The 10,741-nt window shown below is 57.3% G+C and overlaps 1 protein-coding gene across 1 annotated transcript; it reads left to right on the forward strand.

Annotated features, from left to right (window-relative positions):
* The first annotated feature begins 4,128 nt into the window (after positions 1 to 4,128).
* On the forward strand, positions 4,129 to 10,019 carry DYNLL2 (dynein light chain LC8-type 2). The gene is made up of 3 exons (XM_026047759.1): positions 4,129 to 4,210; positions 6,668 to 6,806; positions 8,251 to 10,019. The coding sequence occupies exons 2-3, from the start codon at positions 6,675 to 6,677 to the stop codon at positions 8,386 to 8,388; spliced, it is 270 nt and encodes an 89-aa protein (XP_025903544.1). The 5' UTR covers positions 4,129 to 4,210; positions 6,668 to 6,674; the 3' UTR covers positions 8,389 to 10,019.
* Positions 10,020 to 10,741: the final 722 nt, after the last annotated feature.

Below are 10,741 nucleotides of genomic sequence, written 5' to 3' on the forward strand. Positions count from 1 at the left end.
GAATCCTGCGCTCCAAACCTTCCCACTTCAACTACGGCAAACTTGTCCTGTCGGCTCACCCGCTGCAGCGTAGACCCCATCGCACGGGGCGAGCGTTGAAGCCAATTCATTACCAAAGAGAGCTGAACAGCTGTGAAAATAATTCCTGCGGAGTGGGAATGTGGGATCCCTCTGGGAATTCCGGCACAACCTGCAAAATCCGCGGCAGGGCTGGTTGGAGCGCGGGGCCGGCGGTGCCTGCCCGGTGCGGAGCGGAGCCGTCCGCACAGCCGCCCCGCGGGACTCTGTTGGCACCCGACGTCATTTCGTGAAATGATGCTCCTCTTTATTTTTCGTGCATAACAACAGCCCTGCCATTAGAGCTATTACGTGTGATTTCCTCGGAAACGCAGTAATTGCAGCGTTTCTGAAGCCGCCTGGTGAGGTCTCACACGGGGAGCGTGGAAACCAGCCCCGCGTGGCTGCGGGGCCGTGGGCTCGACCCCGCGCTGGCTCTGAGCAACCCAGGAGGAGATAGCTATTAAATCACCTATCTTTCTTTGCCTTGCTAATGCAGTTAAACGTGTTTAAGTTTTGCTTCGGTTTGTTTCGGTTTTGTTTTGGTTTGTTTTGCCTTCCGTATCACACTGATTTTGGTGCAGAGTCCTGGACCACCTTTGGTTCCCACGTGCAAACACGCGGCGCTGGCAGGGGCTGGCACAGAAGGAAGAGTTCAAACGACCCCTCCCAGCCAGTTTTAACTGATTTCTTCTCCCAGGAAAACACTTATATTCCTGACGGGCTCTGCGGGCTGCTCCTTGTGCTGCGCCGGGGGTTCTCCGGGTTCCCCAGGGCCCGGCCCGCGTCGCCACCGCTGCTCTTGGCTGCTGGCAGCGAGCGCAGGAGGAGCAAGGGGCTGCTCTGCGGGAGGACGGGCCCCAGGCTCCTCCGGCGGCGGATTAGGCGTAGGCAGAGCAGCCTCGAGCGCTGCTTTAATTAAAACAAAATCCCCCGCGGGCCCTTAAACCCGGCGAGGTCTTGTCAACTTCAGGGCCGTATAAAACGTCCGTTTATCGATGGTGTCAAGTGCTGCAGCTCCTTCCATGGAGCCAGAGAGAGCTTTAGTGCGTGACGGGCCGAAGGGCACCGGGCACCGCGTCGCCGCCAGCTCGGACAGACAGACAGACAGGCAGACGCCTCCCGGGCCCTTGGCTGAGCAGCTCCTGGCTCGAGGCCGGCAGGCCCTATCTAGGTCACTTGGGAGCTCTGCAGCCTCCAACGCAGACGGGTGAGGGAGCAGTGCGAGCAGCTCAGCAGCTGGACGTGGCCGCTGGCACCGCGGGGCCAGGGTGCACAGGGACCACCAGGACAACAGGACACATGGAGCAGCCGGGACAGCCCAGCCAGGGACAGCCAGGACAACTGGGACAGGCAGGAACAGCCAGGGCGGCTGGGACAGCTGGGACAACAGGAAACCAGGCCATCAAGGAGAGCAGGGACAAGTGGGACAACCAGGACAGCCCGGGCTGCCAGGAGAGCCGGGGCAACGAGGACAGCGGGGAAAGGCTGGAGAGCAGACGTGGCACAAAGGAACGCGTGCCCGTGCCGCCCTTCGGCACGTCGCCCCGGCTGCTGGAATAGCCAGCACGATCACAGAGCCAGCGTGCATGCACGCAGGCATGCAGGCATGCAGCAGCACCCACAGCAGTGCAGCAGCAGCCCCTCGTCGCACACACGAGCCCTCACCCCGCACGGCCCGTGCACGAGCTCCCGGCCCTCCTCGGCCTGCAAACGAGCCCCGCGCGCAGGGCTGCCTGCCCGGGGCGGCCAGCACGGCCACCAGCAGCCGCAATCAATGGGCAATAAATTAAATAAAGTTCCCGAATAGCTTGGTGTGGGTTTGACAGGACTTTTCCTTTGCTTTCCTGTGTATGCTCCCGATCCCTCTTCCAGTTCAGGAGGGACCAGCTGGAGGCCGCCAGCTCTCCCGGCGTGCGGCTGCTCCCAGGATCCCGGCCAGGGGCTGCGGGCCCGGCCGTGGCTCCCGGCCCTCGCTCCGGCCGCTGCGGCCCTGCCCAGTCCCCAGCACGGCGCAGGCAGATATTTCTAAGCAGGGATCCTATGTGAAGCGCCAGCCCCTCGCAAAGCCTCGCAGAGCGCCCATGACCTGAATCCATATTAATGACGCCTGCAAGTCATTTAGTATTAAAGAGTCCTGTGCCAGCTCGCGGGCTGCTGGGAGCGGCTGGAGCGGCCCGAGGGTGGCATCGTTCGGGGCTGAAAGGCCCATTTTCAGGTCGGGCAGGGGGTGCCATTCCTGGGGTCACAGTGCTGAGTGCCAGGAATGGAGAATCCCTGCAGTGCAAACGTGTCACCACCGCGGTGTGGCGAATGCTGAGCCCCAGCCCGGGCGGCAGAAATGGGCGCGGAGGGACTGCTCACGGGGATGGAGCCTGTGGGGGACGGGTTTGGCAGGGCTCCCTCCTGCCGGTACCACTCCGGTTTATTGCGGAGCTGTGGCCGGAGCAGGCAGCACGCAGAGCGCTGCAGAAAGGGAGCGTTTTGTGCTGGAAAACCCCCTGCCAGGCCCCCTGTAGAGCAGCCGGGAGCGCGTGCGAGGAGGCGCCTCTCGTCTCGTCCCCGTGCCGGCTCCCTGCGGGGCTGCTGCTCCCTGCGCCGCGGCGGCCGCCCTGCTCCCGGCGCCCAGGACGTGGGGCCCCGCGCAGCGTCCGCGCGGCTCGAGAGCCGCCAGCGCCAGGGCTATAAATAGCGGGGCCGGCGGGGAGCCCGCGCGAGCCGGCCGCCGCTCGGCTGCCCGTGTCACCAGCAGCAGGGACACAGAGCGGGGAGAGCGCGGGGCTGAATCAGGCCCGAGCACAGAGGCTTTATCCTCCCTTTTGTCCTTGGCTCGGCTTCTGTGCGCACGTGACGCGCGCGGAGCGGCCCGGGCCCCGCTCCTGTCCTGCGCACACGGGCAGACGCGCGCCGACCCCGGCCACGCGGGCGGCAACGGCGCCTTGCTGCTCTCAGGTGTGACACACACGCTCACCGAGGGCCACCTCTGCCCCACGGTGCCGCTCGCAGGCGCTCGCTCCTCTGCTGAGCCCTCAGCACGAGCGGCAGCGCCGCCGCCACCCTCGCGGGGCTGCTGCAGGGTGCGGGACAGGCACGGCCGTGGTCGGCCCAGGGGCAGGATGGTTGTCACAGTGTCGCCCGCGGGAGGGCTGTCCCTGTCACCCGCGGGAGGGCTGTCCCTGTCACCCCCCCCAAGCGCTGTCCCCTTGTGTCCCGGTGCCACGCAGGGCTGTGGCAGCGTGTGGGGCTCTGTGGTGACACCCACGCCCAGCAGCCCCCCAGGTTTGGCACCGGAGTGGCCCAAGGGCGGTCCCAGCACCCAGGGGGACGTGTGGGGACCCTGGGCACAAGGACTGCGCCCCAGGGGTGTAACCTCCCCCCAAGGGACTGTCCCCCCAGGGAGCCGCCCCCAAGGCAGCGCTGGGCCGGGTCCCTCTGTCAACGTCCCCAGGGGGTCAGAGCCCCCCAAAGGAGAACGGAGGAGGCCTTCCCAGGCCCTGTCACCGTGGGGGAACCGTGACCCCTAGGGGAGCCCCCCGCCCAAGGCCGTGTCCCCAGGGGACCAGACCCCCAAGGGATGAGGTCCCCCCAAAGGAGCAACGTCCCTGAGGGATCCCCCGCAGTGAGCAGAGCCCCCCCAGATGGGCACTGCCCCTAGGGGGCACCAGCACCCCAGGGGAGCTCCCCGCAAGGTCCCCCATGGGACCAGGGCCCCCCAAAACGACCCGAGCCCCTCTCCAACGGATCAGGCCCCGGGCCAATGTCCCCAAGGCCCCCCCTCCAGGGGGCACGAGCCCCCCCCCAGCACCGCCCCTCCCCCGAGGCGCCGCCCCGCGCCGCGCCGCGCGCGCGGCATTGTGGGATGAAACAGGATGTAGGCAGAGCAGCGCGGGCGGACGCGCCGGGGCGGCGGGCCGCGGCGCGGCGCAGCCAATGGAAAAGCGGAGCGCGGGGCGGCGCAGCCAATGGGGGCGCGCCGGGCCGCGCGCCGCAGCGGGCGGGGCGCTATTTGAGCGCGGCGCAGAGCGCGCGGCGCGCTGAGGCGAGCGGCGCGGCGCGGAGCTCGGGGCGCGCTGAGGCGAGCGGCGTCCGGCCTCCTCCGCCCTCCTCCTCATCGTGCGCGGTGACCGCCCGGCGCGGCCCTGTCACTGTGAAGGTGAGCGGCGGGCGGCGCCCGGGACGGGGCGGCGGGCGGCGGAGGGGAGAAAGAAGGACGGGCGGGCGGATGGAGGAGGGTGGGAGGGTGTCCTGGGTGCGGGCGGCTCCGCGCTGCCCGTCCCGCTTGGGGCCCGCCCTGCCCCGGTGCCGCCGCTCCGGGCAAGGTCACGGCCGCCCCGGCTCTCCGGAGCGGCCCCGGTGAAGGTCACGCCTTGGCCTGGGCCGCACATGCGCCTGGCTCCGGGGAGCGGCCCCGCGGAGGGGAGCGGGGCTGCCGGGGGCCGGGCCGGGTTTCGGGGCCCCCCTGCCCTGGTGGGTGCCGGGCTGCGCTTCGTGCCTGTGGGCTCGTCCTGGCGGGGTGGGGCGCGGGCTGACCCCCTGCTTCCTCCCTCCGCAAGGCCCCGTTCTGCCCCGCGTGGGGAGCAGGGGTGGTGTTGGGGCTGTGGGACCCCTCGGCTCGGCCCGGGGCTGCGCTCCTGATGCTGCGGAGCACGTTCTGGGCTCTGCCCTTCCCCCTTGCAGGGCCAGATTTGGGTGCAAGCCCCCACTTCTCGAGGCAGGAGGAGGGACAAAGTGCTGCGGGCCTTGCAGGACAGGGGGAGTGATGCTCCATGTGGGGCTGTGTCAGGGCTGGGGGCTGCTGTGCGAGTCCGTGTAAGGGGCATCATGTGGAGCTGCTCCCCGAGCCCCCCCCACCCCGGCTGCAGGGACCCTCCCTTTCTCCTGCAGCGCAGCTGACAGCCCTGAACGCCGGCCTGCAAAGGCCGCTCTGCTCCAGCGCTTGGGCTACAGCCATGCTGCTGTTTTATTTCTCCAAGGCTGCTGGGCCTTGGTGCTGTGGGCCTGCACTGAAATGCTCCTGACCTAAGCAACAGAGGAGGAAACCTGCAGGAAGTGTTTGCTTGATGGCGGGTTATGTAATAGTGCCCTCTGAACTTGGTGCATCAGGGGCATGTAAAGGCCTGACGTGCTTGAGGCCCCAAAGGCACCTATAGAGAGTTCTTGAAGAAGAGCATCTCTGGGAAAAGTGAACTTCTGCTGCATGCCCAGCTCCTTTTTCTGAAGGAGCATGGTCTGGGTAATGAATTCAAATCCAGAGGCTTTTGATACAGCCTTCCTGAGCTGTGTTTTGCCATGTCAGAGTGGTTTCTAGGCCGTAGGCTAAAACCTGCTGGCTTAAATAACAGCACAGAAGGAAACAAACTGGCTGGAAATGTTTTCCTCAGAGCTGTGATAGGCATGTGTTCCCTGCTGGAGTCTGAGCTCAGGATCTGTCACTCCTCCTGATGTTATTAGTGAGTGCTAATAGTGGTGCTCTATTAAACATTGTATCTAAAATGTATAAATTAAGGTTGCAATTGAAGACTTCAACAGCAGGCAGAGTAAAGAATTGAAGTATTGTAATCATAGGGTTGCAATTATGTAACTGGATTCTCTTTCTCTCTGGTTAGCAGGCTCATTTAATTGCTGTAACAAAGCTACTCCTTCAGTTTTCTGGGACTGTTCCAGGAAGCAATCATTGCAGCAGATTTTTCTCCATTCCCAAGTGGAGCTAAAAATGTGTAGTTTCACTACTTGAAAACATCTTTGGCGTAGCATGGGACCTGCAGCACTGTGGAAGAGTCTAGTAAACTTAATGGTTCCCCCGCAAGCTTAAGGAGAGTCTCTTAGCAGCAAAGAGGCCAATTCCCAGTGCTGCTGAATTCCAGGAAGTTCTGCCAAGGTGATGGGCTGCAGACCTTCGCAGTGTAGGTCTTGCCTGGTTAGTCCCCCAGATAGCCTGGCCCTTGTGTGTGAGTTGGGAGCAATGGGTTGTTCCAGTGCTGGTTTCCTGGTTTCCAGCACCCCTCTTGCTCCTCACCTGCAGAGGGAGAAAAGCCAGGCCAAGGTGTTAGCCTCTTTCTGCCTTCACACCTGCAGTCTGGATTTCCATGCAAACCAGTGGTGAAGGAGGGAATGACAGGCTGGATGTGGATGCACTGTCATTCTAGGCTGAACTACCCACAGTAACTGCGCCCTGGCATGGGCTGACTTACAGCAGTGCTGTTCAGCTTCCTGAGCCTGGGGGCTGCACACGGTGCTCGGGGCTCTCACCTGCAGTGCTCTGAGCAGTCGAGCAGGGTGCACCTGCAAGGAAAACTTGGCTCCAGCTTCTTGATGCACAGGAGGGCTGTGTCTCTGCAGGTCTTTCCTCCTCCCACGCAGGAGGCTCTTTCTGCATGTGTGAAATGCAGGTGGTGCTGCTGACCTGTCTGGTCTAAGCTCCAGGCTGTGCCAATGCTACGGTGTTCCAGCTGCATAGAGAATCCTGGGGGCTGCCCTATAACCTTGCTTGGGCTGCAGTGGGGCTTTGTAGTGTCAGCTTGTGTCATGGCCTGCCATGGAAAGGACAATGTCTGATGTGTTGGAAGACTCTTCTCTTGGAAAGAGATTAAAGGAATCTGTTCTGCCTTAGGTTCACAATGTCTGACAGAAAGGCTGTGATCAAGAATGCGGACATGTCCGAGGACATGCAGCAGGATGCTGTAGACTGTGCTACACAGGCCATGGAGAAGTACAACATAGAAAAGGACATTGCAGCGTACATAAAGAAGGTAACTGGGGAAGGGACTGCTCTGCCTGAGACCCACCAAAGTACTTGTGAGTTTGTGGCTGTCAGGGGTCTGGGTCTATCTGAGGAGCCATACTTCCCTGGTTGGAGGCAGAATACTTTCTTTGCTGCTTTACTCCTATTCCCAAGAACAGAGCTATGCATGTGTGGCGCTCTGTCCTGCTGTGCCCCTGGCAGTAGCGGGTGGGCACAGGGAGGATGGTGTCCTGTGGTGGCTGGCAGGACTCTGTGGAGATGCTGCTTTAAAAGCAGTGCAAGGTGCCCTGACTTGGAAGCTGCTTGTTCACAGGAGGCCACTGGTGTCAGTCACGTGCTTGTTAGTGTCTGGGGTGTTGTCCTTTCTGTGCACTGGCTTCTCTGTGGTCAGGCAGAGTGTTTCTGGGGGAGGAAAATGTGATTATCCAGGTCACAGTCCTGGCACTAGGGCCAGCTTTTAGGTCTTGCTTGTAATCTAAGCTTGAATGCAAAGGATTCAAAGGTGTCTTATAACTTTCCAGATCACTTTGGTCTGATGAGGCAAGATTTCCCTCAAAGTGCTTGGGGCAAGGCAATCTATAATGTGAATGAATGCAGCAAAAGGCTTCTGAAACTTAGGCTTTATTTCCTAAGAATGTGTGTTGGGAGGAGAGATGCAATAATGATGCACCTTCATGCCCTGGCAGGAAGGCTTTTTCTTACTTCAAAGGTTGCTTGCCAAGAGCTTAAACTGTCTTGCTGCTGTCTGAGCACTAACACTTGCTTTAATCTTTGAGTCTGTTCTTCTAGCTGTGTCAGGAGCAGGAAGGGTGTTCTTGGGAGATGCCTATCAATTAGGAAGGAAAATGGTCTTTAACCCTTTTCTTCTCCCTAACAAAAAGTACAAAGTCATTCAGCTTGCTTGCCCTGACCTCTTAGGTCTTTGCATGCTGTCTGGCCTATGAATTTAACTCTGCCTTCTTGCTGCAGACTCTCCCCTTCATGAAGGGGAATCCTGAACACTAGAAGCCATGCTTTTTCCTTTTTTAGGTGACCTTTAAGCTCAAATGCCTTGCTAGAGCAGACATGCCAGAATCTTTTTTTATTTTTTTTTGTGAGTGGGCTTGGAATGGGGAAAGAGAAATGCTCCCTTGAGCTAGCCTACGTGTGTGGCTTGAATAGCACTTTAGCAGGGAGAGCTCTTAAATCTGCTCTTTCTGCCTGAAGCTGGTGTGTGCAGAGTCTTAAGAGATGATTTGCTTGTGGCTGATCACTCAATCCAGCACAGGGGCCTCGCTTGTCTCGGGCAGGACCTCCCTTAATACAATAGCGTCTTGCAATGGGGAATCTAAAGACGCCGCAGGTGGGAGGAGAAGCATTAGTGTATGAACAGAACCAGCTAAGAATCTGTGCTTGAACTATTTTCATGTGGGCTTTGTTGGCCTTAACGCCTCTATTCTCTGTTTCTTCAGGAATTTGACAAGAAATACAACCCAACTTGGCACTGCATTGTTGGCAGAAACTTTGGCAGCTATGTAACACATGAGACAAAGCACTTCATCTATTTTTACTTGGGTCAGGTTGCAATTCTTCTCTTCAAGTCCGGATAGGAAGTAGGAGCAAGTGAAATTTGGACTGTAATGCACTGATGGCTGAAGCCACGACTCCCTTTAACATGGCTATGCCGCTGCATGGACTGTATACTATATTTAATGTGTATATGTTGCAGTAAAAATCTACTTCTGTTTAGTTGCCTGGGAAGAAGGCGGCATTTTTTGTTACTGCTTTTTTTTGGTTGTATTGCACTAGGAAAACCTGTAAATGCTTAAACAACGGCCTTTACGTGGGAAGAAATAAAACTGTTCCACAGCTCCCTCAGTGGTAATTCCTTTTTTGAGGCTGGGAAGACTTCTTTGGGCAGGCCAAAAAGACCCTGACTTCCTTATCAAGTTTTATTAGACTGTTATTCTTGAAATGAGGAGCAATGCCAGTGTGAGCCTCAGGATCCACCCTGCAGACTGTAGAGAGCTGGCTCTCCCAGTAGCCTCAGTGCAGGTACTTAAACCTTCCCTGAAAGTTGGTAGGGTGGCTCTTGGTGATGGGTTTTTCACCCAGAAGTTGAACTCCACCTTGGACTGTCATAGACAGCCTTGCAGCTGGCACCCTCAGAGTTCTCTCTTCAGTGCCCACCACTGTATTTTTGGCTCTGCTGAAACATACTGAGCTAGACTTGTAAGCGACTCAGCCTGGTCTACAGGACTTCAGGTTCAGGCCCCCTTGAGCTGCTGGTTGAGCAGAAAGCAGCCTGCTGGGGCCAAGTCTGTAGACTTGCTGCTGAGATCCAAGGCTGGCCCTGGGGCCCCTCCCCAAGGGACTGGGCTGTGCAGTTGGTGACTCCTGACAACAGCTTTATTTGGCGTATTCGTAGCCGGTTGTCTCAACACTGCCTTAACTCGATGCTCTCCTTAAAGCAAGCTAGTCATATGGAAGACTTGTAAGTGGCCACTGTCTCCTTTTTTATTTTCTGTAGCTCATAAGCTATTTCTGGAGGACTGTCCTCCATGTTCTGATATCTGCTTTTGTTCTTAAAGCACAGTACCAAGTTTAATTTACATGTGATGTTTGTGTGAAAGAAACTCATGTGACATCTGCTTCAGAGGCAGAGAAAATGTCTTGGTCTCCAATAGGTTCAGCAGTGATGTTGTCTCAGTATGTACTGATTCTTGGATTAAACTGCAGGAAGCTTTTTATTTTTTCTGGGTAGGGGAAATCCTGAAGGACAAACAAAAGCTGTGTGATGGTTAAGTAAATACTTGGTGCTTGCAGCGAGGTCTATTTATTGGTTTGTTGACTAATACATAGACAATCATTGGGCTAGTGAGCGTGGCTCACGGCTCTGGGGTGCTGTTGGTAACAAGCCATTGCTTTTACCCACTGTGGGGTGGGGAAGGGCACAGTGAGGGAGCTACTCCTTGAGAAATAATGACCCAGGTTGACACTTCCTGAAGTAAAAGTCTTTGTCTCTGTGCAAAATCCAAAGTATGCCTAATTTTTGTAATATTGATAGAATCATGTTGTATCTAGAAAGAATGTAGCTGTCATGACTTCATGTTGATGGAAATGTCTGCACTGGGGGTAATGTGCCTTGGACTGTCAGGGCACCCTTGTGGTCTTGTCTATTCAGAACTCCACTCTTGAGCTGAAAGGAGAATGTTTTGTTCTGTTTCTTTCTTTCAAGCATGAGTCTAATGTGAACCTGTTCAGTCTGTTGTGGAGCAAGATATGTTCCCTTCATAACTGCAATGGCTCAAATACCATTTATTTTTTTCAAACATTAAAGGTGAATTGACACATTTCAACAGCCTCTAGTTTCTTCATTGCTAGCTGTCTGAAGCAAAAAATCATGTTTGTGTGGAATAAGAGCTGAGTTCTGTGGCCTGGAAGATGACCCTCAGGTTGCAGGTTCATGGGAGAGAAACTCAATGTGAGCAGCAACGTCCCCTCTGCTGGTGCTGCCTCCAGCTTGGCTCAAACGGCAGCCCGAATGAAGGGTCCTGGAGTAAGTGGTGTCCGACTGCAGCTGCACCAGGGTGCTCTTGTGCTGAGGATCGTAGATATAAAGGTATTGGGACCAGCCTCTTCATGACTTCAGAACTTGTTATAGCGGCTAAGTTCCTGGCTCCTTTATGTGCTCAAAGGTCTTTCCCGCTTTGTGGGGGAGTAGATTGTCCCTTGGTGCTTCCTCCCTGAGCCTGGTAAACAAGGTGAGATCTGAAATGGTTCCTAGTTGCCTGGAGCTCATGTGTTTAGCCCCACAGCTCCCCAGGAGTGGTGGGCTTGCCCCTAGACCACCTCCCTTGGTCTCTAGCTTGTACAATAACTTCTCTGGGCCTTGTAGCCCCTGCAAGTTTGGGGAAAGCTGCTCTGGACTCTTCTCTATTGCAGAGTACAACCGTGCTGCAG

The sequence above is a fragment of the Nothoprocta perdicaria genome, unplaced genomic scaffold (genome assembly GCF_003342845.1).
Source record: "Nothoprocta perdicaria isolate Ctin4 unplaced genomic scaffold, notPer1 scaffold_50, whole genome shotgun sequence".
NCBI lineage: Eukaryota > Metazoa > Chordata > Aves > Tinamiformes > Tinamidae > Nothoprocta > Nothoprocta perdicaria.

Bases quoted from the DNA above. Each gene is read 5' to 3' on its own strand.
- DYNLL2 (XM_026047759.1), top strand. From the start codon at position 6,675: ATGTCTGACAGAAAGGCTGTGATCAAGAATGCGGACATGTCCGAGGAC. The intron at 6,807-8,250 runs GTAACTGGGGAA...CTGTTTCTTCAG, and splicing joins TTGCAGCGTACATAAAGAAG to GAATTTGACAAGAAATACAA.